Genomic DNA, 27,691 nt, shown 5'->3' with positions numbered 1-27,691 from the left:
TAGTATATGATTGATATCCAGCTTTCTTTCCTTTCCCTTTCTGTTTCCATGGTGGATCGATCGCCAACCAAGAAGCCGACTCACTCCGATCCAAAGCGCGGTAGCTAGTTTGTTTGGTGTTGGCCTTCACAATCCATACACATCTGCACTCGATCACATGCATGATCCCAACCAAATCAGGGAAGAAAGAGGCTTCCTCGACCCATCGCAACATCACAAATAAAAGCACGTACTACGTCAGTACTGAAACTGTCATGTGCCATGTCTCCCCTGATGATCGATACGTGCATCGGGCTTTTGCATAAGGCTGTAAACGTTGGCGCACTAGCTAGTGATGCATTGTATATATGATCATTACAAGTACAAGTGGATGAATAAGCTGCCAACTTTATTAAGGGGCCGGGGAGAAAAGGGAGAGAGAGTCCTAATCTATCCATCAATCTATCTGTCGTGGCATCCAACATCAACAGCACTCCAAAAGCTATAGCAATCAGGGTATCTAAAGCAGTAGCTAGCAGAGATCGATCAGTTGTCCCTACACGGTTAGTTGACGTATACACACATTGAGCACTACGGTTTCAGAATATCTGATCGGATCGAATATGCTCTTCTTCACTACTTACGTTGTTGCGTGCACTACTGCAAAAATCGCCTGTAGCACTGATTCATAACCCCTCTCTGGTACCGGTTGCGCAACCGGTACTGGCAATCCGGTACTAGAGGGGACCTTTAGTACCGGTTCAAATAAACGGTACTAAAGAGCTTCCCACACCGCGCGGGGCGGCGCCCTCATTAGTACCGGTTGGTATCCTTGGTACTAATATTTTTTCCTTTCTTTTCTTATTTTATGTTCCTTTATTCTATAATCGTATTTCGTATTTATTTCCTTTACGTATACTAGTTCTAATACGCTAATATATGTAAAGTTCTATTTATCTTTAATATAACATTTGAGATAATATTATATATATATACACACATACATATTGTGCATACACATATCGTATTTACTATTCTGATGGTCCGATTTGTGCACTAGCTGAGATCCGTCATTATGAAACTCCCCCGCAAGATTTGTGATCTCCTCCAGGAGAAATCCACTTAATTGTTCTTATATTGCCCTGAAAACTTCGGTATCGACGAGTCTTTCCTTCCTGGTCATCATCTGTGTCATTGGCAAATGAATTAGAAATACTTAATCTAATTTCTCTAAGTATATACACATGGAATGGTTTTTGAAATATAATCATATGAATTGAAATACTTAATCTAATTTTTCTAAGTATATACACATGTATTGGTTTTTTCAAGTATAAGCATATGAATTGAACTACTTAATCTAATTTTTCTAAGTATATACACAAAGTTTTTTTAAGTATAAGTATATGAATTGAAATACTTAATCTATTTTTTCTAAGTATATACACATGGAATGGTTTTCGAAGTACAAGCATATGAATTGAAATACTTAATCGAATTTTTCTGAGTATATACACATGGAATGGTTTTCGAAGTATAAGCATATGAACTGAAATACTTGATCTAATTTCTCTAAGTATATACACATGGAATGGTTTTCGAAGTATAATCATATGAATTGAAATACTTAATCTAATTTTCTAAGTATATACATGTGGATTGGTTTTTTCAAGTATAAGTATATGAATCGAAATACTTAATCTAATTTTTCTAAGTATATACACATGGATTGATTTTTGAAGAATATACACATGAACTAATTTATTTTTGAAGAATATACGTACGGTTAATTGGTGTTTTGCTGATATGGCCGGCCGGACCGATCAAGGTGTGGATGCAGTCACAAACGTAGTATCCGCATAAATTAGTACCATTCGGCTGTCTCAAAAACTGTATATATGGAAAAAAAAGTTATGTAATATTTGTTGTGTTAAAGGAAGTGTCACGAGATGTGAAAATTCAACACATATTAGGAAATCTGTTTTCCAATCAAGGTGCTCCTTGAAGTGCTCCTTGAAGTCACCCTTGTGAGTTTGATGGAATTGAGCCCAGGCTTTGTTCACAGCGTCCATGATGTCAGGGTATTTTGCTTTTGGTTTCCTCTAAGAGTTGAAGACATACACAATGCTCCAATAGGGCACAATAACAATGAGTACCCAATGGTATATGTACATCCAAAGTGAAGCTAGTTAGTATTATGAAGTGCTAGTTCGGAAAAGAAAGAGATAGGAAAAACGCTCACTCAAAGTTCCACGGTAGTAATATGCACTTCTTGTCCTAATGCTTGTCGAGGAATTTAAATATATTCTTCGTAGTCTCATCTGGCTTATCCCTTAGAGTATTCTAGTGTATAATTGAGGGGTCCATGAAGCCTACGTCATGGTATCCCATCCCGCGACAATATTGCATCTCCATCCCGCACGATACAAAATCAAATAGGAGTTAAGACATCGCAAAGTGACTAGAGCGGGGATTTTGAAGTTAGAGGAATATACTAAAGACTTACAGTACCCAGCAACTTATCAGTGACTTGTCTAGTCCGTCTTGATTGAATAGCATATACAGTTCCGACAGTTCCACCATTATGATGTCATCACCATGGAAGTAATGTTCATCACCAACCCGAACTTCCATCACGATCAAACCATTTGTTGTAGCCTCCATGTACCATTGGTGCAGCTTGTACATCTTCGTTGGGTGATATTTCACCAACCACGGAAACACGAGCTCTTTACCATACTCATATTTTCATTTGACAGGCACAGGGAGCGTTTGGATGTCATCCTCCCCTTGAAGTTGTGCTACTGTCAGATTTGTATCTTTACTGAATTCTAGCAGTTTCTTCTCAAAGTCAGAAAGCACCACAAGCGGGGTAACCGATTGGTTGGATTCTTGTTCGAGTTGAGCAATAGCTTTCCCACTTCTCTGCCTCTTCTGAGCTGCCCCAATGCTTGCTCATCTTAATTAGCTGGAGGAGTACAACTTTCTTTAAGAAGAAAGGTAGTGTTTCAACTCTTATTGAAGCATCTGTTTTATTATATATATATATATATATATATATATATATATATATATATATTCCTAGTGCAGATCATAAACGAGTGGAGGAGGTGTCAGTTGATGCAGTTCAATTTGGTATGTAGTATCTTCAATCAAGCTCCAGTTCTAGCTGCTGATTTTAGTTAGCTAGCTTATTAAGGGGCACTACTACAGATTTTACCATCCCAGACACCCTATCACCGCCGGTTTTTGGTGTACCGACGGTGATAGGGTATCATTGCAGCATCCAGGGCCTGTGGACGTTAGAACCATCGATGAAAGGGGTATCACCGCCAGTTCCAATAATGATCTGGCGGTGAAAACTTTCACCACTGGCTCCAAATACCAGCCGACAGTTAACTTCTTTCTCCCTCGTGTCTGCCCCCATCCCCTTCCCTCCCTCACTTCACTTCCCCGTCCACCTCTCCTTCTCCACCGTCCTCCCTCCCTCTCCTCTATGGCTCCCTCCCTCCTGCGGCCGCCGCCCCTTCCCCTCCCTCTCTTCACCAGCCGCCTCCCCTCCTCCTCAGCTCCCTCCTCCTTTCTCCATCTCCTCAAGGTCTTGCCACCTCTCTCCTCCCCCCTCCGCGTGCCCGTCACAGCTCATGGGGGCAGTGAGGAGCGGCGGCGGTAGGGGCTGCAATGGGATGCGGTGGCGCGCCGGAGCTACGACGACAGGTGTGGATCTATGGTGGTAGGGGCGGCGGGCGCGCGTGGATCTCTGGCGACCAGCAATGGGCGTCGCGGAGGCGCGAGTGGATTTCCAGCGCAGGGGTGGCGGCGGCAGTCCATGTGCGCCTCCCTCCCTCCCTCTTTGGTCCACGACGACCGGCAGTGGGTGTCGCGGCGTCGCGAGGGGGTTGGCAGCACGAGGGACTCCGCGCGGGGTGTGGCCGGCTGGATCCAACGCCAGTTTCAAAATAACCATCACTGCCAGTACCCCATCACTGCCGAATTGCAGATGATGGATCTGAAACCGGCAGTGAAGGGGGGTTTGGAGCCGACGGTGATGGGTTTCTGTGGAGTAGGGGTACAATTTGAACAAGATGAAGGCAGTGTTGCTTGCTATTCTTTTGTTGGAGCACAACTTATATATATGCCTGCTGGAGTTGTTCAATATAATTCTCTCTCTCTCTCATTTATAAAAGGAAAAGGAATACTGCTGCATATCAGAATGGGCTTTAGTTACTTTCGGCCCAATATAATATCAATAGTATCATTTTATTTGGCACTCGATCGCTAGTCGCTACTCATTCGGTCATTTGGTGGTGCACAACGTAGCAGCACCGACTTAATGAATGAATATAATGATGCATCGTCGATTGATTAACAACACTGTAGTCTGTGTTTTGACATAGGCAAGCTAGAGGCCTGATGAATTAATACAGTTCAATATATATATATATATATATATATATATATATATATATAGGAATAATAGGAATAGTAATTCTCAGCAGCAGATTCGATCATCAAGTGAGGACTTGGATGTAGTTGTCGAAGATGTCGTTGACGATGATCCTGTAGGCTCGCTCGGTGGGGTGGTAGCTGTCGAAGAAGACGTGGTTGGAGACGTCGTCGCAGACGGAGACGAAGCGGGAGTCGCAGAGGCCGGTGACCTCGATGGTGCCGGTGCCGCAGCAACCCCGGGTGGTCTCCGTGAAGCCGTACTTCTCGCCGCGCTCCATGAGATCGTCCAGGATGCGGTAGATGTCCAGGTAGACGACCAGCGTCGGGAAGCCCGGCTCGGCGTTGAGGCCGGCGATCATCTCCTGGATCCTGGCGTTGTAGAGCTGCGCCGCCTCGTTGCGCCGGGGCTCGCACTCCCGCCGCAGCCCGCCGCCGAGGGTCCTCTGCGACGGCACGCAACCCACCGGCGGCATCCCCACGAAGCCGATCTTGGCGGCGCCCCTGGCGCTGACGTTCCGGAGGAAGGACTCCGCGCCGGCGACCAGCAGCTCCACGTAGCTGGGGATGTCGTACTCCACGCTCCGGAACGGCGTCGTGAAGTAGGTGTTGGCCACGTCGTCGGTGCCCGCGCACACGACGAACAGCGCGCCGCTGATGATCTTCTCCGTCTCCTCCTCGCCGGCGATCGCCACCAGCTTCTCACGGTACTCGTCGAAGTAGGCAAGTTGCTGCTCCAGCGAGATCACGCTCTGCATTGCATTGCAGGATCCAATTTATTATTATTATATATATGTATATATATGCATATATACATATATGTATATGTAATCAGATATAAATATACATATGCTACTACTGTACATGCGTTGCGTACCACGACGACGGGCGTGAGCGGGTCGAATCCCGTGGCTCCCGACGCGAAGCTGACGCCGGTGAGGAGATCCTCCGGGCTCAGATCCACGCCCAGGTAGCCCGGCAGCAGCTGCTTCACTCCAAGCCCCTGCGCTGAAATCATCGACAATCATGTAACTTTTTGCGGTATGATATTGTTGAACTATTTCTTTATTTTTTGAAAAAAAAACTACTGAATTGATGGAACGTAATATTATTTAGCTGGTGATAGCTACATATATATTCATGAATGGATGATATATTAATTGAGAAAACCATAAAAAAGAAATTGACACACATGGCTTTTGCGGTAGCTAGCACATCGTTTTCCTATACGTGTCCCTATCCGAGTGTAAGTAAGCCGTTCCAACCGTCTTTATTGTTGTACCTTACTTAAATATAAGCTGTTCTACCTTTTACTGCTTCCTCTGTTTCATTCGGGACTTAATTTGGGACGGAGGGAGCCAGTACGACATAGCTAGAATGTGCAGTCGTTGATGATGGATCGGAGTATACGGGTTACTTAATTGAGCACGTACATACTGCTGTGCACACATTACTTGATGCACAGCGCAGAGACTAGTTTGGACATGGTAAATAAATAACAAGAGCGGAGTTGTTGGTGCACCAACAACTGGCAGGACGACGACGTTCAATTCGTGCAGGAAATACAATCAAAAGGGCACAGTATTTGCCAGACAGGCGGCACGCAACCAGCAGCCAGCTTAATTGCCTCTTCTCTTGGATTCCTTCTACTTGTGGTCCGACCCATCCGTCTACACATGGAGATCGATCGACTCCCCCTCTTGCATTTCACTGCCGGCTGCTGCTCTTATTAATTAGCAGCTGCTGCCTTAATTTCCTGCTGGCCTGCTACGACGTACGTAGTATCTATACGTACGTACAATACATTATATTGGATGATCGAGTAAGTAGTAGATGAGGAAGTGATATACGGTGGTATAGTACCCTCAGCTCGTGACACCACCAGCTAGCGCATGCATGCAACTAATTAATACAGTAAGACGATGGAGTACGTACGTGTTCTCGCTTTCTCTCAATATCTAGTATCTGCAGGCAGGTGTGGCATGCCAATATAATTAATGGTTCCTATCTACAACCTAATAACCTCCTCGCTGATGAACAAGAAGTAGCTAGCTAGAGATTGGCCACCTTTTCAATTACTTTTGAGTATTTTTAGGTTTCGTTTTATATATATGCTAGCTGTACAGACCAGTACGTGGTAGCTAGTAGTGCACCGGCCGGCCCAGGTAGGTAAGCAAGCAAGCTAGGTACGGCACATATACTACTCAACTCTCTGCATGCATTCTGCAGTTATTAGTCGTTTGCTTACTGCAGTGTAGCTATTTTATTAATGCGGTACCGTACAGTTCCCATACATGAACAAGTTGTATACTATATATGTACGTCTGCAGCAGCAGTTCCCATGGATAGATGGACCTTACTTTTTTTCACAACTGACAGACTGACCATCACACTCACATACGTAAGGCTGATGAGCATGTATAACAGATAGTCTGTTACATGCATGCATGCATGTTGTCCCGGCCCGCGCTAGCTAGAAGAAACGTCGTATAGTAGTACGCAACAACTTAAGTGATGGAGAAAACGTGTATAAGCTACTTTATTTGTTAAGTTGGCATGCACGCGAGATGCATGATGATACTAGCTTATTTCATTTTTGTGAGTGATTAAATTGCCAATTAATTTAAGGATTGGTTTGCTCCAAATTAAAACGGCTTTATCATATCGATCTGGTGCATGTGTGACAAGTGCTAGCTAGATCTGCTGGCGGTGCAAGCAACAGCATACATGTGCATATGAGATATGCATGCATTTAATATATCGATCGACCCGTGAACTAACACATGCACATATATGTTGCAAAATATAATATAATGGGGTTCTGAATACGAATATGAATTAATATGATGCATGGTGTTACTATACGTGAAGCAAGCAAGCAACAAGGTATGAGGATACCGATGAGGTCTGTGGGTATGAGGCCGTTGGAGTAGCGTCCGGTGGCCTCGTGGTTGAAGAAGTCCTTGCCGTAGGGCGGATGGTTGGCCTTGATGAGCGTGAGCAGGCCGTTGTTGTTGCCGGGGTCGACGATGGAGTCGCCGAACACGATCACCGCCGTCACCAGCGGGCCACGAGAAGGGTCGTACTGGTACCCATGGCAGGCCGACGAGCTCGCCGCAACTGCAAGCAGCAGCAGCAGGAGCGGCGGCGGCGGCGCCATGGCCGGCCGGCTGTCGTCGATCGATCTCTGCTACTAGCTGCTTGCTCTCCGCTTGCACTTGCACAGGGATGCTAGGTAGCTAGCTGCTACTAGTATAGTATATATATAGCTACTATGGTAGTACTGACGACGACGGATCTCTCTCTCTCTCTCTCTCTCTCTCTCTCTCTCTCTCTCTCTCTCTCTCTCTCTCTCTCTCTCTGCAGCATGCATGCATGCATGTGTGATGTGTCAATTAATTAGATCGATCGATCGATGAAGAAGATGATCGAGCAGGTTAGTGGTATGATGATGGTTGAAATTGAACATTGAATTGGTAGGTGTTGGTGTGCACTGTTGCGAGGTCCGAGTGACAGGTCGCGCTGTACGTACGGTTGCGCTCTTGAGCTTGCAAGCTAGCTGCCACAATTAATCCGGCCGGCCGCTTTGGCTCATCTCCAGCACTTGATTAATAATTATCATACTGCTCTCTAGCAATCCATTCTTTTAGATCGAAGAAACAAGGAAAAGAGCCCATTGAGATGCTGACACGTACGTAACGGATGCAGGTAGCCAACTGGATGGTTTGATTTATTATATTATTATTACGTGTAACTGTATATGCATGATGCACTGGAACTATACTAAGCTACAGTACATATAATAGCTAGCTCCCTTATTAACTTAACTGAAGCAGTGCACCAAGTAATGCCCGCAGCGTTGGGTTACGCATTGATGATGATTACACAGACAGACACAGACTACAGTTAGTGATTAGTTTTAATCAATTGATGAGCTGGCTAGAGCTAGGGTATACACATGCATGGCGGGCACTGCATCAACATCATATCATGTTACTACTCTGCTCCTTCAATTCAATTCCTCTCTCCTGCTAATGGAAATGGAGTACCTATAATGGAGTTTGGGTAGTCATGCCTTTCCTTTTAATTAGTTAGCAACTGTTCATTTATTCCACAAAGCAAGCAAGCAAGCAAGCAAGCAAAAGAGGAAACAGTAATCCATGGATTAGGGTCGGGAGGACGGCTGCTGCCTGACAGGGACACCTATCCGACTACATTCACCAAGCAGCTACCCATTGGCTGGCTGGCTGGCCTGACAAACCAAGCACTGCTGCGTATGGAATGGATGGACCAGAGACAAAGGGAATACTCCACTAGTCAGCCTGAGTCCCTGTCAGGCCAACTGCATCTCATCATTGCCACCACCCCCAAGCATGTCACAACACCAGAGAAACCCAATCCAATCCACCGCGACACCACCCACCTGTGACAGCAACTTCACTTCAGTACAACACCACCACCAGAAAACATTAAACATGCACCCTGACTCTCCGTGCGTCAAAGTTGAGCTCCTCCATAAAAAATCGGAGGTTTTCTTTTTTACACCATCATCCATCCTACTGCCGAGGAAAACCATCAAACAAGGATATCAAACAAGCAATTAGCCCCACCCAGGGACAATAACAACTTAGCACTCTCGGTTTTCATGTCTTTGTTTTCTCCTCGTCTCCGATGACTCCCGCATACCACCTTCGTTTGCCTGTCTTCTCTTTCAAACTTTTCACCAACGGCCTGAAAACCTTCCACGCTACACCTCAATAACAAGGTCAAGCAAAAATCTTACCTCATTGCCACAAAACGCATTCGCTTGTCAGTCTAACGTAACGTGCCGCCATACCTCCCCTCCAAAAATTGCAAAACAACATATCACTTGTACTGTCACTCGCGCACGGACAAAACCCCTGCAGTCATGGTGTGAATCGGACCGCCTTATTGTAACTACTACTGGTGGCCAGAGTTGTCTTCAACTACTGGAGCCTCATTGTCACCAGAAGGTGGTCCGTTCTGGACGACATCACCATGGGTTGTGCTACTCGAGCTAGCAGCAGATTCATGCAGACCCATGCCTCCAAGACGTGCTGCCAGATGATTGACATTAGGCCTTGGTACAGATGCTGAGCTTGACGGTATGTCAGGATTGCTCTCGCGAGGGATCACCCATTTTTCCCAATCGTTTTGCTTCCTAATTTTGTCGCCCTGCATTAGCAGCACCCTATATAAGTACAAGAGCCATCTCCCTTCTCAAAAGGTCTAAACCCTTAGAATTCACCCTTTTAGGATGGCACAAATTTGAAGGCACAGACCAAGGGCAATTAATTACACTAGCGCACCTCCCAAAGAGATGGAGACGTTGTTTGTAAAAAGATTATATGTGAGCATCCATAGAACGCCATATTTTGCTGAAACTAAAGCCAGAAAACAGGAAATACCTGCATTTCAAGTATCGACGAGGACTTCACTGTCTCTTTTACATATTGCAGGTCATTCGTCAGCTCTAGGACCTGCAGAAAACATTGCTCAGTGCAGTTAAAACACCACTCAAAATATGCTCATGAAACATATCGTGTTTTATATAGCACCCTAATTTTCCTTTATCGCTTTGTACAGAAGGTTGTAGACTTGTGGAAAGGTGGGGGTAGGCCCTGTGGATAAGGCACGCAAACACAACAGCGCAGAGACACAACATTGAACAGGGTGCAAACAAACAAGATCCGGTGCAAGGTGATGATCATGGCGTCAGCCCACAGGTCACAGCCAACTGGATGCGCAGGCAATGTTGTGATAACTATGCAACACTCAAAATCAGTGGTAGCACTGTAATACCCAAACAGCAGATTTATACAGGAGCGCAAGCAGCAACAGTTCCTGCTGTTGACTAGTAAACCCAAGAACACCAAACTAACACTACAACAAAATCCAACCCACAAACACTCACTCTATGTCGTAGGCTATGATGGCCTTAGACTCGCAGCAAACCATGCACAGAAACTTTCAAGGAAAACCGGGTCATCTTGCTTCCTTAGCCTAAAATCAACCATTTTACTACAATAGATGATTAAATAATGTTTATGAATGGAAAATAATTCAAAATAACAAAATATGCAAGTTGCACAAAGTATGTTAAAACATCAAGTGCAAAAGGTCTTGCAGCACATAATATCTGCCAAACTATAATCCGTACCAAATACTCAATTCTGCAGTTGCCACTATTTTCAACATCTAAAGAAACAAAAAAAACCCTCAAACCCCTACCTGTTGCCACTACGATTGGATGCAAATGGCACTTCCCATAATCTAGTCAGTTACTTACACAACTACAAACTCAAGTGGAGAGATTGCAGCTGTATGCATAGACATCAAACAAACCAACAAAACTTGAAGTCCAACATTACCTGTACACAATCATTTGCTGCACCTTTACATATTCATAATTATAGCATAATAATGCACTTTTTACAGATGTTAGCTTAAATCAACAAAAAGCATGTTATTCTAAGAGAAGCTAATACAGATCATCTGCATTCTTGCATACAAAAAGGTATGAATATGGAATACATAACTTCAGACATATCGATCTCATGATTCTCTTTCTCATATTTTATTCCTGCACTCCAATCCAATCAGCTAACTATTGCCTCCCTTTATAGAAAGAAGTAACAACCAGTATCCTAACATGCAAAGGGAGTGGCCAAATGAAGCTGAGTTGTGTGCTTAGGATACAGAACCTCATTAAACGTACAGAGCGGCCATATGAAGAAATCTGCAGTTTATCACACAATCAGCAATACATGAAACATCATAGCATGCGAGCAATTCTCCTCATCAAACTCAATGGCACCCCCATCCCACCCAAAAATTAAGTTAAAAAAAAGTAAGTAGAGAGAGGCGATATTTTTAATTTTGTATGCAGAAGTTTCAGGAATGATGTGGAAATTAGTTTCCTCTGCTTCACTATGGGTCAAAGGCATCATCATTAATTAAACCTTTTCATACATGCAAATCCAACAGAAACAGTAAGAATAAAGATTGACAACACGACCGTCGTGTGTAAATGCAGCTTCTATACCTGCAGATATTGACCACCTTATAAAAAACAGAAAAGTGATATTCTATGCAACACTGTCGTTAAGGCTTTAAACATGATCCACAACGGACATGAAAAGTCAAAATATACCAAATAACAAAAAAGATACTTTCTTTTAGAACCAGATGCAAGTCTCCACTACACTATAACCACCAGGCCAATATCAAACGAAACAATCATTTTAAAGGAGCATGAGCAAAATTTAGAATAACAGCAACCGCCCCAAGAAAATAGGATTACAGCCAAACAACCCAACAATGACTAGGATCACAGAATTTAGTGACGTAGCAGTGGAGCCTTCATGCACCAAAGATTAAAGATACAAAAAAAAACGCATTTTTGGGGAATCTAATTTGATAGTATAAAATCCAGCACAAAATATATAGCGATTACCACAGAGAAGTACTGAATCGAACCAACACATGAACTCAACACAGGCCTTCTGAATGATGATTGGATTCCAGTGTCATATGGATGTATATGTTTTGAATCACTTGCTCATTGATTGAACCATCCAGATCACATATAGGCATAGCGGAACATATTGAAGCATAGATGCCAACACCCAAAAATCAGTTTCAATTGATTATTTTCCTCTTTATACATAAACCAGTACCTATAATAAAGTACTACCATGCTACCGAAAGCATATTTGGAGTAGAGTTGAAACAAAATTATATGCAACAGAGTTCAAGGCACTAGGGAAATTAGATAGTTGATATTAGCAGTTTAACACTAACACACAAATAGTGAAATTGCTAGTTGAAAAACATGAAACAATGCTCCATAACACGAATTACGCATGCATTCTTCGTATAATGAAAGAACAAAGGTGCAGCTTACAATGATAAACCAATATATTCAACAGCAAACTATTATTAATCTCAGGAGCAAAATAACTGCACAGAATTACTTTTACATAGGTGGGAGATGGATTAAGTAGAGACTCATTAAAATTTCATGATCAAACAATGCAAGAGTGTCTCTATGCGTTAGTAGATAGACAAACAAGTACCGACAACGAACCAACAACCCAAAAGTTCAATGTTTGACGATGCATCAAGCAGTGAGATGAAGTAGTTATGATTACCTTTTTAAAGCCAGCTATAAGAGATATATCAACCCAGCCCTGCCCATCCATCTGCTGCCTCAGGTATACATCTGAGCATAAGTTCTCCTTGCTGTGGATCACAGAACATGATGATGATCAACAGAAGCACACTTTTAACCAAGTGATGAATTCAGTAGTGCAAGAAGAGGTCAATGCAGCCACCTGAAGTAGAACTCTATCTGGTTCAGCAGCTTGGCACGTTCCTCTTCCACATCAGGCTCGGGCTCAGGCTCGGGCTCAGGCTCAGGCTCAGGCTGTGGCTCAGACAGGGTCTGGAAGTAAGGGTAAGCAGGTGGACCAACCATAGGAGGTGCAAGAGCCAGTCCCCTGAGAGCCTCTGGTGGTGGGGGAGGCCCATAGAAGTATATCGGGGATACAGGAGGCACTGGAGATGGCATATCTGGGCACAGGAAATGATGGTGACAAGCAATCAGTACCATGTCATGAGGTGAATACACAGCAGCAGCAGCAAAGGTGCAGAGTGTATGAATTGCAGGGCAACCTTACCTTGGAACATCATTGGTCCAGCAAATGCACGCATGGGCGAGACCGACGGCGGCGGAGGGCCCATGAACGGTGGAGGAACTGTCATCGGCGGAGGAGGGGGTGGTGCACCTCTCATGTATGGACCCATGCCCATGGGAGGAGGACCACCACCACGGTAGAAGGGCTCGTATCCTCCTCTTCGCCTGCCACTAAAGCTTCCGCCACCACCAGCAGCACCACCATGGTGAGAAACCCCACTGCCAGAGCCAGTGACGCCATTGCCCCTCCTACCGCCGCCATTATTGTGGTTTCTGTGAGCGCCCCTTCCCCCGCCACCGCTACTGGTACCACCAGTGGCATGGTCCCACCCACCGGTGCTCCGATCAGGATGGTCTCGCGGGGAGTGCTCTCCACCGCCGCCGCCGCCGCGCCTGGCAGGCTTGTGGCGACCATGGTGCGTCCCCGAGCCGTGCTTGTGCGAATTGGATGAGTTGGCCATGGCCTAGAAAGTAGAAAAACGGTGAATCGCGGGACGGAGTAGTAGAAATCAGATAGCTGAGCGGGGAGAGTAAACAAGAGATCTGACTCACCGATGAGGGCGCGGGCGACGGGGACGAAGATTCGGGAGGCCTGGAGGAGTCGGGGGCCGGGGCGGGCGCGAGCTTGGTGTTCTTGGCGGCGGCCTCGGAGAGCGCGGGCCAGTGGTTGGCGTCCATGACGGCGGGGCCTGGCGCGGGCGTGTCGACGACGCCGTTTGGGGCGGGTTGCTTCCAGGCGGAGCGCTTGGCCGGGGAGGGGGAGGGAGCCTGGTCCTGGGGCGTCGGATCGGGCGAGGAGGCGGCGGCAGGTGGTTCCATGGCGGCGAGGGGGGGCTAGGGTTTAGGGAGAGGGGGGTTGCGGCGGCGGCGGCGGCGGCGGCGGTGATCCGGGGTGCCTGCCCTGCCTACTGCTCCCTCTCGTGTCTGCTGTGTTGCGCAGTGAGTGAGAGAGTAGTGAGAGGAAAAGGAATGGGGGAGCCCACAAAGCTGCCTGCGCTGCGCACTGGGCCAGGCCCAAGTTCCGGTCATGGGCTTTGGAATGGCTTGCTGCATTGGTCCTGGGCTTTAAACTCTTTCTTCTCCTTCTCCTGTTAATACAATATTTGATACGCAGCTCTTCTACGGCCCAAGGTGATAGTATTGGAAACACCACACCACACCAAACCAAGGTGATAGTATTTGTACACAAGAAAGTCAACCGACCAACCCCAAAGAAGATAGCTACATTCCAGTGTATGTATCTGTATGTCAAACCACGACTGATATGATGCTACATAAATACAGTAATGGAATGCGCCTACGTGAGACTCTGTTGTTGCACGCGTCAGATGTATGTGCTGCCGCCAACCAATACACATCGTAAAGGAATATGAACCAACTCTCGCCTACAATTCACAATTAACAAAAACCACACTCATTTTGCACTAGCACTACCGTGGATACTAAACCAGCAAGACCTCCAGCTGCCAAGCCGCCTCGCGTGTTTCCTCACATTTAGCCGGAGCAACATGTACAGAACAATCCGGTATCCGATGGCCATCAGAAGCAACACCAGGAGGTTCACCCACTTTGCATTTGCAGAAGATGAGATGTCATATGAACCTCGGACGGCTTGGACGCCAGGTATACTCCTTATCTGTCCAACAGCAAAGGATGTGCCCACATACTCGTTTTCCACCAAGCCCTGCAAATTTGTTTATCAAGTCATATATAACTAGTTCATCACAATCCAAAAAAAAAACAACCTTTAGCTAGATTACCTGCACCGCGTATGTGTGAAACGAAATGAAGGACAATGGGTAAGTCCATACAGCATAAGGTAAACTTTCTCGTATTCGAAAATACCCCGCCACAAGCATCATGATAACCTGAAAATGAAAACAAGAAAACCCCCCTTGCTTCTTCAACCTTTTATTAATCGAACTCAACATGCATACAGAAAAGGAGCGCCAGGAACACTTACGTATAGGCAATTGAGAGTTAAGGTGCATTTGTATGTCTCCAGCCAGATATATGCGACAATCATCATGAGTGCTTCATTAGCTAGTAGGCACATAAACAGGGTGACTACAAAGTACATCAGGAAGCTGAACTCATTCCTGAGCCCTATCAGGTAGTAGAAAACCAATGACGATGAAATGGAAACCAGGAATAGGAAAGGAAAGCTTGATAGGAAGTGCCCCAACAGGAAGACCATTGCCCCAGAATGCCGGTTGGTTTCTTCGTGACAATAAATCTGCACAGTATAGACAACAGTCACCTTGCAACATTCAAACATTCCTATCCTGGTTTCTGTCTGGAGGTACTAGAACAGATCATCTCTTGCATCCATGAATCTATAACCCCCCCCCCCCCCCCCCCCCCTCTCTCTCTCTCAAGAAGGACAGCTACCACCAAGAAATCCAGGAAGTAGAAGTAGATTTGTACAACGACAGGCCACTGCCAAAGTTTCAATATGCAAGCAGCAAATGCACCATTTAGAGGTAGAGAACTAACCTTGACATCATCGATATGAGCGGGTACTCCAGAAACACTTAGAAGGATGACAAATGATACAAATGCAAATATTGCAGAAACCCTTACCTGTGAAAACAAAATGAGCTCATGTCACCAAGCATGAATTCAACGAATCAAAACATAACAGTCTAATAATACTGACCACTACAGATGATAGTGAATGACCAATGTCGGAAAATATTGTCCCGATTGACAGAGCAATAAACATATACAAGGCAAGCCTGCTCCAGTAGTACTTCCAATCTCTTGACATAATTAGTAAGGATCTCCAGGTAAGAACCACAATTCTTGTTGCATCACTGGCCCTGCCTTTACTTTTTAAGTAGGGACCTTCCTGCATTACACCATGTTGGGAAAAAAAACTTAAGAGCATGGTATGCGTACAACAATTCAGGATACTTCAACTATCCTACAATAAAGAGCATGGTTGAGATTACTCCAGGCCACACCAAATGCCAAGTTCCACGTCACTATCTGGATTGGAACCAAATGTCATTGGAAACAGAAGTAGTAGATTGTAGATAATTCTAAGGAAACTAGGAGACAAATTTTCAACAATTATCGTGCATTATAGTTACTCAATACACTATTTGCCATTGAAGCAACTTCAAACAAGTCAGCATACAGGAGTGGATAAAGGCATTATTTCAATGCTATGCATCTTGGAGAGTCCTATTCAGCAATGTAAAATGTGATCAAACATAAACAAGTATGTCTGACTGCAGGGTGATGGTACGCCTCATGTTCTTTACAAATACAAGCACGAAGCGTCAAGAGTTACCTTCTCTGTCAGCTTTGCAATCATTGATTCAACTGCAACAGAGTCAGCTGATTGTTTGTATGTTGCTTCAAGTGTTCGAATAGCCACTGCTGTATCCATGCTCACCGACGAAAAATCCCCTTGATCATCCTGTTATCAATAACTAAAGGGTTTTTTATCTCTTACGGCCAAGTCTAACTTCTCCATTGAGTTGACTGGCACTATTGAAGATAAAAAGCAAAAATGGTATCAAAATGAATTTAGCAGAAACCTGTAAATTCTTGCACATGGCTATGATCCTGTCAAAGTCAGTATTGATTGCCCGCAAGAAGTGGTCGGATGGACTTTGCATGATTGGACATGGAAATCCAGCATTTGAGAAGTGCTACAGTAGGAGGGTAGGCGTGACAAGGAATAAATCAGAAATTCAGATAACATATGTCACAGCGATAAGAGCAACACATCTGAAATAGAAAAATAGCATGCTCTACAATAGGAATCAAGAAAGCAACAATAGGACAAGCAAGCAGCTAAGAGTAGTAAGAATCGTGCAAGAGACTGCTATCTCAGGGATTAATCCTTTTTTCGGAAGCTATTGTGCAACCAACTGCTGCTTTAAGTGACCTTTTGTTTCTCGCAATGCATTGTTCAACTGAATTGGTTGTATGATTCAGCGAACCCAGAAAACAATTCTGTCCAACTACTCCTGGCATCAGCAGAACACTATACCCAACTCAGGCACCATCGATCCATTCAAGTGGTGGATAGGTAGTACAGTTGAAATGTACATGAGTAGAGCAAGGATTTCACACTACACAAAAACAACTGTTTCACCTGTAGGCAAGCCAATGTTTCTCCAAAGAAGAGCGTGTTCCCATTCGAAAGCAAGCAAATGCGATCAAAAAGCCCAAAAACCTCTGTGCTGCTCTGATACATTGTGAAGATGATGGTGCATCCAGTGCTTGCAAGTTTCTTCAACGTTACCATTAAGAGCAGTGCAGAAACACTGCAACAAGACAGAGAAAAGAGAAGTTATTTAAACAAATTTGCACCTTATTTGATCCACAATCATACTCCCCATTCGAATAGCAGAATGTTGAAGGGTACTAAGCTATTCAAAATAAGCATGCATGTAACAAATATGGTGATGTCAAGTTTAGATTTTCTTTCGAAACCAAAGGTGGGGAAAGGTAATCATGCAGAGTATTGGTGATGAAACGGACCTGTCAAGATTATACAAAGGCTCATCAATGAATAATACGTGTGGTCTCATCACAAGCTCTCTCGCGATGCTGACCCGTCTTCTTTCTCCATTAGGAAGCTTCTTCATAAAACAGTGTCCACCGATGAGTTTGTCAGCATGGTCACCCAATGACATGGCAGCGATGGCATCTTCCACTATGGACTTCTTCGAAGATAAGAAACCGGGAAGTTGGAGGAGTGCCGAGAAGTATAGCATCTCGCGTACTGTGAGAGAGTCAATGAGTACATCATCTCGATCAACATAGCCCTACAAGTGTTCCAAGAACAGCAGCCATAAATCATCTATGATAACTTCAGCTATATAGCTAATCAGTGTAGTAGCTGTTGGAAGTTGTGATGAAAAACTCCAACTTTGAATTCTTGTTCCATCTGAAAAGAGCGCTGGGAACTGTAAAATGTTACCCATATATAGAAAGCTCTGAGAGCGTCTCATCATCAGATGGAGCAACTAAGGAGGAGGTGCTTCTGCTTACATATGAGCCGTAGGGCAAGCGAGACTTGGCACCGTTGACAAAGACCTCGCCGTACATCCTCTCGGTGGCACCGAGCCTCCCTGGTGGAGTGAGGACTAATTAATTTAGTGGAATTGGGCTACTCGTAGCAAGCAAGTAAGTAGTGGAGACCTGCAATTGCTCGGAGCAGGGTGGATTTGCCGGAGCGGGCGGGTCCCATGATGACGGTGAGCGTGGCCGGCAGCGCGTAGCCGTTGGAGCTCTTGACGAGGCGGTCGGAGAAGCGGTTCGTGCTTGCGCTGAGGGAGGAGACGGTGAGGTCCTTCCAGACGAGGGTTGCCCCGGCCACCTTGCGCTCCCGGCATGCGGCACCGGAGGCGGAGGTGGTGACGGGGAGGGAGGGCGACGGGGACGGGTAGGCGCTGCTGTTGATGGATGCGGAGGCGGAGGCTGCCGTGGCGAGGTGGATGCTGTCGTCGAGGTGGATGTCGTCCCAGTCGGGCGAGTCCTCGAAGGAGATGGGGCGGCGGAGCGCGCCGGGCTTGGGCAAGTAGTAGCGGCGCGCGGGGCTGCTGGCGGAGGAGGACGAGGAGCGGTACTGGTCAGAGGAGGCCGCCGACACCTCCATTGCGCGCGACTTCTCCCAGGAGGAGGAGGAAGCTCCGATTCCGAAGCTAGGATGGCGGAAGGAGGAACGCCATTGCCACTCCTGCTCGGCAAGACGGCAACCTCTTTCACTCGTCTTTACTGCTTTGCTCTGCTCTGCTTTTGCTTTCCGCCGCTTTTGATTTTTTTTTCCTTTTCTTTTCCCAACGACAAAATATTGATAAAAGGCTTAATAAGCTCCCTTACCCTTTTTTTCTTCACCATATACGCCCATGGCGTCGATACATATGTTGTCGTTGAAGAACAATTAGTCAAAGATAAGAGTAATTGTGTTGAGTTGAAACTCAAATCCATATGTGCATTTGCTCAGCAATGCTAGACCTTGCTAAACTTGATCATTTATTAACATTTCCAGTCCTCTTAGGTTTCTAGCAAAAACCTTTGTTCATGAAATTTTCATTATCCTGATGTTTTGGAGCATCTCGACAACAAGAAATGTTTTCCTTTCCTTTCCTTTTATTAATATAATATATTGACCAGTAGCCTTAAAAAAAACAAGAAATGTTTCCCATGTAACAATAGGGCGAAAAAGAAATGTTTTCCAAAATACTCTTTTCCTTTTCTTTGTTACTTTGTAACCTTTTTTTAACTTAATTATTATATGACCAGTAGTGCTTGGAGTGTTGTGTTAGTTGAGACTAGGGAGTCGAGCCTCAAACTCACCATCTCAGGCAGGCAAGCAGGCTGCTGTTCTGCCGTCCTGGACTACGTACAACGTACCTGATGAAACAGGAGGAAATAAAAACTAAAAGTGGATCGATCAAATATATACATGCAGTATACTCTACATGCCTATCTTGCCGAAAGAGCGAGATGCAAATAAAAGGATCCTTCTTGTGCCTTTTCCTTTGCAATGAGGTATCAACTGCTAACTTATCATTTGAGACTGCGTCAATTCATCAGTTGGCCGTTGATACCTTTCTTTAGTCAGCTGCAGAATCAATCTATTTACCTCCTAGCTAGTGTAATGGATGGAATATAATTCTATTCTATGCTGCCAGTAGCAGCATGAGCACATAATCATGTATCTTTATTTCACTGACGCCACGTCCAGACAATGCTCAAGTCTAATGTATGTGATTATGTATATGTGGTACTAGCCTGCCAGTCCACTTGTCACAGATCTCCATGCCAGTGCCAGCCAGCAATTCACAATGTTTCACATCCACATGGGTGCAATGCAAACATGCAATCCATTCCATTTGTTTGCCACTGCCTGACTGCCAGCAGCAGCCAACATGGAAAAGGAATCCTAAGATCCATTGTCATCAGATAACAAGGGTCAGTCAAAGTGCAGCAGATCCACTGTCTGAAATGATGTCTGATCAGGGGATGAGTTGCAAACAATCCCTGCCTAGCATTTGCATGGCCCACTTCCAGCTCCGAATGCAGTAATCCAATTGGATGGATACTCATCCAGGAGTACAATATACTATATAAAAAACAAAGAAGAAGAAGAAGAAGCTAATTTAATCACCACCACCTGATCCATAACCTAATCAGAATGAAGTGCAGCATCAGTATGCACCAACACTTTCCTGGGAATGCACACTTGCATCAACAAAAAAATCATGACACTGAATCTCCTTTATACACAATTATGCTGCATTTTTTTTGTTGCTTCAGTTCTATACATGGTCATTCACTGGCTTTGGGGACGTGTCTAGCTGCTAAAATCCCTTTGTTTTTCTTTGGGGGTGGGGGGTGGGGGGGTATCAAAACCAACTTATTGGCCTCTTCACGTTAGCAAATCAAAGTAAACGTCAAAGCCCTGTGCCGATACGCTCCTTTTGAGCTTGTCCAGTGCTTTGTTCTGCACCTGCCGGATCCTCTCCTTTGACAGCCCATACATGTCGCCGATCACATGAAGTGTCTTGGGCTCCCCGTCGTGGATCCCGAACCGGTGCTCGATGATCTCCTTCTCCCTGGGGCTCAGGATCGCCAGGAAGTTGCGGACCTGCTGCCTCATCATCAGCCTGTCCACGCTCAGCTCTGGGGGCTCAAAGTTTGGGTCCTCTGTGATCTCCTGCCGTGTCGTCCAGTCCATGTCAATCAACGATAACAATACTTAGCATTCTCGGCGTGATGATTCTCAGGTGAAAGAAATACCGAAAGAATGAAATTCAACGGTACCTGGTACGTGACACCGTCATCTGACCAAACCCGGTCTTGCATCGACCGTGGTTTTCTGGTCTTTGCTCTCAGCCTCGCCAGCTTCTCAATTGTGATGCCAGCACGCCTTGCCACGTTCTCATTTGTGGGCTGTTCCCCTTCCATTATGCACTCCAGCCTTGCTTTCCCAACTTTCCTCAAAAGCGCAAACACACTCTCCTGCAACGAATTATTCATACAGCCGCACAGCAAACAAAGTTTGCACCAACAGAAATCTGCAATCATACATACCGGCAATCGGATTAGCCTTGAGTTCTTGAATATGGACTTTTTAATTGATTGGCGTATCCACCAATATGCGTAGGTCGGGAATCTACACCCCTTGCTTGGATTGAATTTCTCAAAGGTCTTCATCAACCCACAGCATCCGTCCTGGCATTACAGGCAAGAAACAGTTTACAACAAGAAACATGATGCCGTTTTTGTTGTCTGTTGTTGTTTGTTTTATTCTTTCTTCTAATAAAAGTTGTGGCAAATCTCTTGCCATTCCTTTCAAAAAAAAAATAATGATGCCATGGCCTCTAATCAGAGGAGTCCTAATAATAATGTAAAAGAGCCAAACCTGAACTAGGTCCTGAATGTCAAGACCATATCCCTCGTATTTCCTAGCTACATGTATCACAAGGCGGAAGTTGGAGCGAGCCATCTTCTCTCGGCATCGTCTTCCAATACGAATAGAAGACTGCAGCTCCCTGCAGCTCATTCCTACAGCTGCAGCCCACTCTGCAACTGTTGGCTCACGACCGCATTGAACTTCTAATTTGCGCTGAGCCTCCTCTAGTTTCATAAGATTCTGTACAGGTTACCATACTTTTGAATTAGTAACCTCAAAGTGCATCTGGGCATTAATCATCTTCTCTATTAATATATGCCGGGCAGAAAAGTGCATCCGGGCATTAAGGACGAAAAATAAGACATGCCTGTATTTGACTGAACATTTGCTTCTCCTCTTTTGCTGTCAAGAATTCTGTCGTCTCACGATCCCGTAAAAACAACTTAAAAGGCTCGTCTGGGTCAAGAACTCTGCCAAATTTCTTTGGCTTCTCTTTCTTCTTTGAGTTGACAACACTGCACAGAACGTCATTACTCAATGCTCTGGGAACCTTACGTTTCTTTGATCTCCTCTCAAGTAACCTTTTGGACCTAACGAACACTTGACCTTTGCTGAGCAGTTCCTCATATGAGTGGTCTGGGTCCACACTGGTTGTGAGCACAATGGTTAAGTGTTAGAATCAAAAGCATGTCATGCTTGTTGCATTCCTACACTGATCCTACCACTAGACTGTTTGAAGCACAAAGAAACAAACCGGTGAAAGTGTGGCACATCCAACTGGGTGGCTGAAGTGCCTGATTCTTCTTCTGGCGATGTCACCTTCTCTATTGAAGGTGTGACAAGATCCAAACAACCAACTGGCTCATAAGCTGACGCTGAAGAGCTCTGTGAAGTAGAATCACCCTCTTCACTGCAATAGATTTAGGTCAGAACTGCCATAAAAGGGATTCGCGTAGCATTGGTCATAATAAAAGAAGGGGTGGAAGGATTGATAACTACTCATGAAACTGCAAAATAAGTTTAAAGAGTAAACAGAAACCACCGTACGTGAATGCTGGCTGGTAAAGCAGGTTTGTTGCTTCTCTCAAATAGCTCTCGAAATCACTATCTTCCGTCTCCTGACCAATGAGCTTCTTCCCGTCGACATGCTGGTCCAGAGCCTGGGAGAACTCATCAGAAATGCGAAATTAACACTGAGCACTAAAACATAAAAGAAATCGATCCAAATTGGTGAAGACAATCCGCTTTTAGCTATCGTGAAATGAAGTGGTGACGATATGAAGTAGTAGAATACTGATGAAGCAAGGTGGCACGACACACCATGTCGAGCAGCAACTCAAGCAAAGCCTTTTCTCCCTTCAAGGTTAAGGTATCCTTGGAACCATGAAGCTGGTCTTCTGCCACAAGCGAGGGTGAGTAGTGGCACGCGGTGGATGCTCTGCCGGTGTTGTCATGTATCATCGGAACTGCAGACCAAACCGGGTCAGCCAACAGGATTTCCATTGATGGCACTATCAGAAAGCAAAACAAAAGAATACACCAAGTACAGACCTGAGGTTCGTGACGGGGAAGGGGAGGAAGGTATAGAAGTATTGCTCCTGAAGTTTGGAGATGAGCTAGCAAAGAGAGGCGACGAGAGGAGGCTCCGGCTGGAATTCATGGAGGGAGGGGAGAAGGCTGGAGAGAGAGAGAGAGAGAGAGAGAGAGAGAGGACAGAGCAGGACCGAGAGAGGTTGTTTGGTTCCCTGCCCTTTGCTTCCTATCCGTTTTCAAGGTTTGACGCTGGGAGGGAGGGGAGGAGATCGTTGATCAGCAATTCAGCAGCGTTTTTACCAGCTGCTGCAGCTAGCTGGTGGCAGCTTGCGCGTTGCGGTTGAGAAGAAGATGTGTGCAGTGCAGCCCAGGTGAGGATAAGGCGCGCAAGGAGCACCATGAACTTGCTGCCAGGTGGGGGCCACCGGCTGCCACGCAATCATCCATCTATCCCCATATAATATCAACTATATGCCACGCCACCGACGAGATGATGACTGATGGACGATGATGCTACAACATGACAAAAGACAAGGGTCAGGACATGGATTACTCCATGTAAACTTTTTGCACCAACCACCATCGCAACGAAAATCCGCAGGAGAAGAGTAAAAACCAACCTCTCACCTCCTCGCCGGTGCTGAGGACGGGCGAGCCATCAGCCATGGAGGCAGACGCCATGGCAATGGCTTGCAGCCCGGCGGCCGGCTCCGGTGGCAAGAAAGACGACGATGGCCGCCACCAGTAGCACTAGCACGACGACCTGCCGACGATTTGTGTATGTAACATGCATCTCATCGTCATCCTAGCCCGATTTGTTACTTGCAGCCATCCATGGCTCTCTTCTGCTTGCTTGCTGGTACTAGACCAGCATCCCCAACAATAACAGGAAGCATCCCACAAGGTGATCAAGTTGCTTTCAACATTTTTGCAACGACAGTGAACCAAACCGTAGCACATGAACCAAAGGGATCTCACTTGGATTAAAATTTATTCTTTGCCCACTTCGCCAGCTAAACAATTCAAGGTGACAAAAGAGTTTATCAGCTTCGGCGACAGATCGACACACACACTCCGGTTCTATCTTTGCTAAAATGATGCACGCCCATGCCCCTAGCCTAGCAAAGTTTTTTAGTAGCATTACATGCCGAATGAACCCTCAGGTGCCCCGGCAGCAGCAGGAGCCTTCTTCTTTGGCTTCTCCACAACAATAGCCTGAGTGGTCAGCACCATTCCAGCCACCGAAGCGGCATTCTGCAGAGCGCATCTCGTGACCTTGGCAGGATCGATCACACCAGCCTCTACCAGGTTCTCGTGCTTGTCAGCCATAGCGTTGTAGCCATACTCCCATTCGCTCTCCTTGATTTTATCTACAATCACTTCGCCTTCAACCCCAGCATTGTGCGCTATCAGTGCTGCAGGTGCCACAAGGGCCTGAAAAATCACAGGTGATTTGTATCAAAATCAACAAACATCAGAAAAAAGAAACCAAACTTCAGCTATCAGCCAAGTAGAACAATACCTTCTGGATGATATCAGCACCAAGGCGCTCTTCAGGATCATCCAACGTCTCCTTGATTGCCGGTACAAATGTTGATAGATGAACATAGGCTGCACCCCCTCCAGGTACAATACCTTCCTCTATGGCTGCAAAAGTTGCATTCTTCGCATCCTCTATACGGAGCTTGCGGTCCTCAAGCTCTGCCTCAGTCGAAGCTCCAACCTTTATCACAGCAACTCCACCAGAAAGCTTTGCAATTCTCTCCGCCAGCTTCTCAGAATCATATGTCGAATCCGTCTGAGAAAGCTCTCTCTTCAGCTGCGCAATTCTGGCCTGGATATCATCTTTGCTTGCAGCATCTGCTATAATTGTCGTCGATGAGCTGGAGATTGTCACTTTCCGGGCTATGCCCAGCTGCTCCACTGTTGTATTCTCAACTAGTAAGCCAAGATCTTTGGATTGATATTCAGCACCTGAACAAAGACAGGAAAAGACAAAAAGGCAGCAACACATCAGCCAGCCATAGTATTGATCTTCCAGGGTCAAGTTAGAAATTATATGTATGTGGTATTTCGCTAGCTCCAATCAGTTCATTTTACAACCAAAAAGAATGCATTAGATATTTCATCTTTGGCCAGCTAGAGGGCAACGAATACATTGAACATTACCATATTCTGGTACAGAAGGAAGGTGCATATAAATTGAAGCAGGAAACATAAGGCAGGCCTCATCTCACGTCGACTAAACAAGCACAAATATATGAATGTAAACAATGTATCAAGGTAGTATGAGTAATCAACACATAGGGCTGGGATTTTGGTTAACAAAGACAAACACCATGTGAAAACCAACCATGGTCCAAGTACACTTAGAAGAAAAGTAGTACGTTACCTGTAACAATAGCAATATCTTGAAGAAGTGCTTTGCGCCTCTCACCAAAACCAGGAGCTTTGATTGCAGCCACATTTAGGATTCCTCTAAGCTTGTTGACAACTAAAGTTGCCAATGCCTCACCACTTACATCCTCTGCAATTATAAGAAGTGGTGCTCTTAACTGTGTAGTTTGCTCCAACAAAGGAAGGATTTCCTTTATCGATGATATCTTCTGGTCAGTGACGAGAATTCGAGCATTTTCAAACTCCACAGTTGATTTCTCAGGGTTGGTGACAAACTGAGGGGAGATATATCCTCTGTCAAGCTGCACATATGGGAGAAGCGGGGAAGTAATTCAGAATCAAGAATGACAGCTGTACATATCACAAAACAGAGAATGGTATCAGCAGAGGAGCAATCATAGCCAGCCTTGATACCTCCATCCCTTCTTCAACTTCAACTGTGGTCTCGAAAGATGACGAAGACTCGATTGAGAGCACACCATCAGGACCAACCTTGTCAATAGCTTCGGCGATCATGGTCCCAACAAATTCATCATTTCCAGCTGATATAGCAGCAACAGCTGAAAAAAAAAAGAGCATCAATGTTATACGAAGCATGCCTTTTTGCAGAGATATCAGACCCATTACTAACAGAAGAGCCAAGACGTAACCTTTAATATCCCCGCCACCCTTCACGGGCCTGGACTTCTTCTCAAGTTCCTCCACCAGTTTTTGAACAGTCTTATCAATGCCCTTCTTAACAGACACCGGGTTTGCCCCAGAAGTAACGCTCAACATGCCCAATCTTATGATCTCCCTGGCGAGAACGGATGCAGTTGTGGTCCCATCACCAGCCGAGTCATTTGTCTTGCTAGCAACCTTTGATTTGGTAGATAAATGCATAAGAAGTATGTGGTGAACGAGTTACTCAAATGCAGGAAACAAACAAGATAAAGCAAAATGCATTTAGAGAGAATGATGCTTACTTCACGGATCAATGCGGCACCAGCATTCTCCATGGGATCAGCGAGCTCAATAGCACGAGCAATGGTAACTCCATCATTGACCACTTTTGGTGTTCCAAACTCATCCAAGACAACATTCCTTCCTGCAGACATAGAAGGGTACATAAAGAAAGTCAACATCAGCCAAGGATTTTTGGCGCACAACGACGCCGGTTATAGAAATAGAAACCTATATACACATATCCAAAAAAGCGAACATCCCGAGTCGCAGGTAAAGGGATAGTGTCACATCCGCGTGTCGCGGCTAAATCTGGTAGGGTTATTCCCATTTGTTACTATATGCTGGTAGTAGTATAGATTTATTTATAAAGAGGGCCTGTGTAAACATGGCTTAGTTTGGCTGCAGGCAGCAACACGCGACACACAGTCGCCCAACTAGCATAGCAGAGCATGTGGTAAATCAGACATTTACCAAAGCATGAAACTAGAATTCAAGGCATGGGTCATAGGATAACTAGGCGACCTAAGAAGTAATCCATTCCGGTCCACGAATCAAAAAATCGGAGGTAAGGTAGATAGATGGAACGCAGAGAGAGGAGAAGGGAGAGACCTCTTGGGCCGAGGGTGACGCCGACTGCGGCGGCGAGCTTCTCGACGCCGGCCTGGAGGGAGGCTCTGGAGTTCTGGTCGAAGGCGATCTCCTTGGCGGAGGCGCGGACCACGGCCTGCGGGCGACGGCGGGCGGGCAGCCTGGCCGCCGAGGCCCTCCTGGTCCTGGAGGCCCTGTGGAGAGCGGATGAGCCGAGGAGGAGGGCGGAATCGGTGGTGGGGATGGTGGCCATGCCTGCCTGGGGTCTAGCTAGGGTTTTGCGGCGGCGGCAGCGAAAGGTGGGGGGTGGGTTGGGTTGGGTTGGGTTGGTAGCAGGCGGCGTTGGCGTAGAAAAGAAGGCGGGCGAGAGGCCGGTTTCTTTCTAGAACGTTCCAGCCCCTTTTCTTTGCAACAGGCCAGCACTGTTGTTTCTAGATTAATTAATTGACTAAAACTGTTTGCATTCGAAAAATACCAAATTACAAATTGGCATCATCGATTTATATCTTTATAGATATATGTAATTAGTACAATATAGATTTTTTCTCAATGACAATTGAGCAAATTTCTTCCTCCAATGCTCCCTCGCAGCATTAATTCATGATTAGCACATATTTACTGTAGCTTTACATTCTCAAATCATGGACTAATTACAAATTGACCTTCATGTAGTTTTATAATTAGTTTAATCCTCCTATTTA

At 45.5% G+C, this 27,691-nt stretch overlaps 5 protein-coding genes across 5 annotated transcripts; all 5 read right to left on the bottom strand.

Moving 5' to 3' along the window:
• Positions 1 to 4,317: 4,317 nt before the first annotated feature.
• On the bottom strand, positions 4,318 to 7,749 carry LOC117839196 (GDSL esterase/lipase EXL3). Its single transcript, XM_034719473.2, has 3 exons — positions 7,324 to 7,749; positions 5,303 to 5,433; positions 4,318 to 5,177 (listed from the first exon to the last, which is right to left on the bottom strand). The coding sequence occupies exons 1-3, from the start codon at positions 7,583 to 7,585 to the stop codon at positions 4,491 to 4,493; spliced, it is 1,080 nt and encodes a 359-aa protein (XP_034575364.1). The 5' UTR covers positions 7,586 to 7,749; the 3' UTR covers positions 4,318 to 4,490.
• Positions 7,750 to 8,851: 1,102 nt separating this feature from the next.
• On the bottom strand, positions 8,852 to 14,072 carry LOC117839194 (uncharacterized). The gene is made up of 6 exons (XM_034719471.2): positions 13,697 to 14,072; positions 13,128 to 13,608; positions 12,783 to 13,020; positions 12,600 to 12,690; positions 9,855 to 9,926; positions 8,852 to 9,621 (listed from the first exon to the last, which is right to left on the bottom strand). The coding sequence occupies exons 1-6, from the start codon at positions 13,961 to 13,963 to the stop codon at positions 9,367 to 9,369; spliced, it is 1,404 nt and encodes a 467-aa protein (XP_034575362.1). The 5' UTR covers positions 13,964 to 14,072; the 3' UTR covers positions 8,852 to 9,366.
• A 266-nt stretch (positions 14,073 to 14,338) lies between these two features.
• LOC117839190 (ABC transporter G family member 3) lies at positions 14,339 to 18,897 on the bottom strand. The gene is made up of 11 exons (XM_034719467.2): positions 18,308 to 18,897; positions 18,158 to 18,237; positions 17,645 to 17,931; positions 17,256 to 17,427; positions 16,693 to 16,806; positions 16,443 to 16,571; positions 15,804 to 15,995; positions 15,641 to 15,727; positions 15,108 to 15,380; positions 14,905 to 15,012; positions 14,339 to 14,828 (listed from the first exon to the last, which is right to left on the bottom strand). The coding sequence occupies exons 1-11, from the start codon at positions 18,762 to 18,764 to the stop codon at positions 14,559 to 14,561; spliced, it is 2,169 nt and encodes a 722-aa protein (XP_034575358.1). The 5' UTR covers positions 18,765 to 18,897; the 3' UTR covers positions 14,339 to 14,558.
• A 1,477-nt stretch (positions 18,898 to 20,374) lies between these two features.
• Positions 20,375 to 23,406, bottom strand: LOC117839193 (RNA polymerase sigma factor sigF, chloroplastic). The gene is made up of 9 exons (XM_034719470.2): positions 23,079 to 23,406; positions 22,848 to 22,993; positions 22,575 to 22,687; positions 22,282 to 22,437; positions 21,895 to 22,174; positions 21,537 to 21,767; positions 21,206 to 21,346; positions 20,936 to 21,133; positions 20,375 to 20,828 (listed from the first exon to the last, which is right to left on the bottom strand). Exons 1-9 carry the CDS (start codon positions 23,185 to 23,187, stop codon positions 20,541 to 20,543), a joined length of 1,662 nt encoding a protein of 553 aa, XP_034575361.1. The 5' UTR covers positions 23,188 to 23,406; the 3' UTR covers positions 20,375 to 20,540.
• Positions 23,407 to 24,019: 613 nt separating this feature from the next.
• Positions 24,020 to 27,316, bottom strand: LOC117839191 (ruBisCO large subunit-binding protein subunit alpha). Its single transcript, XM_034719468.2, has 7 exons — positions 27,012 to 27,316; positions 26,423 to 26,544; positions 26,108 to 26,315; positions 25,872 to 26,017; positions 25,453 to 25,759; positions 24,583 to 25,034; positions 24,020 to 24,494 (listed from the first exon to the last, which is right to left on the bottom strand). Exons 1-7 carry the CDS (start codon positions 27,241 to 27,243, stop codon positions 24,201 to 24,203), a joined length of 1,761 nt encoding a protein of 586 aa, XP_034575359.1. The 5' UTR covers positions 27,244 to 27,316; the 3' UTR covers positions 24,020 to 24,200.
• Between the last annotated feature and the right edge of the window lie 375 nt (positions 27,317 to 27,691).

This window comes from Setaria viridis, chromosome 9 (genome assembly GCF_005286985.2).
Source record: "Setaria viridis chromosome 9, Setaria_viridis_v4.0, whole genome shotgun sequence".
Classification (NCBI taxonomy): Eukaryota; Viridiplantae; Streptophyta; class Magnoliopsida; order Poales; family Poaceae; genus Setaria; species Setaria viridis.
Note: the sequence above shows the minus strand (reverse complement) of the source record. Positions and strands in the feature narration are given on the sequence as shown.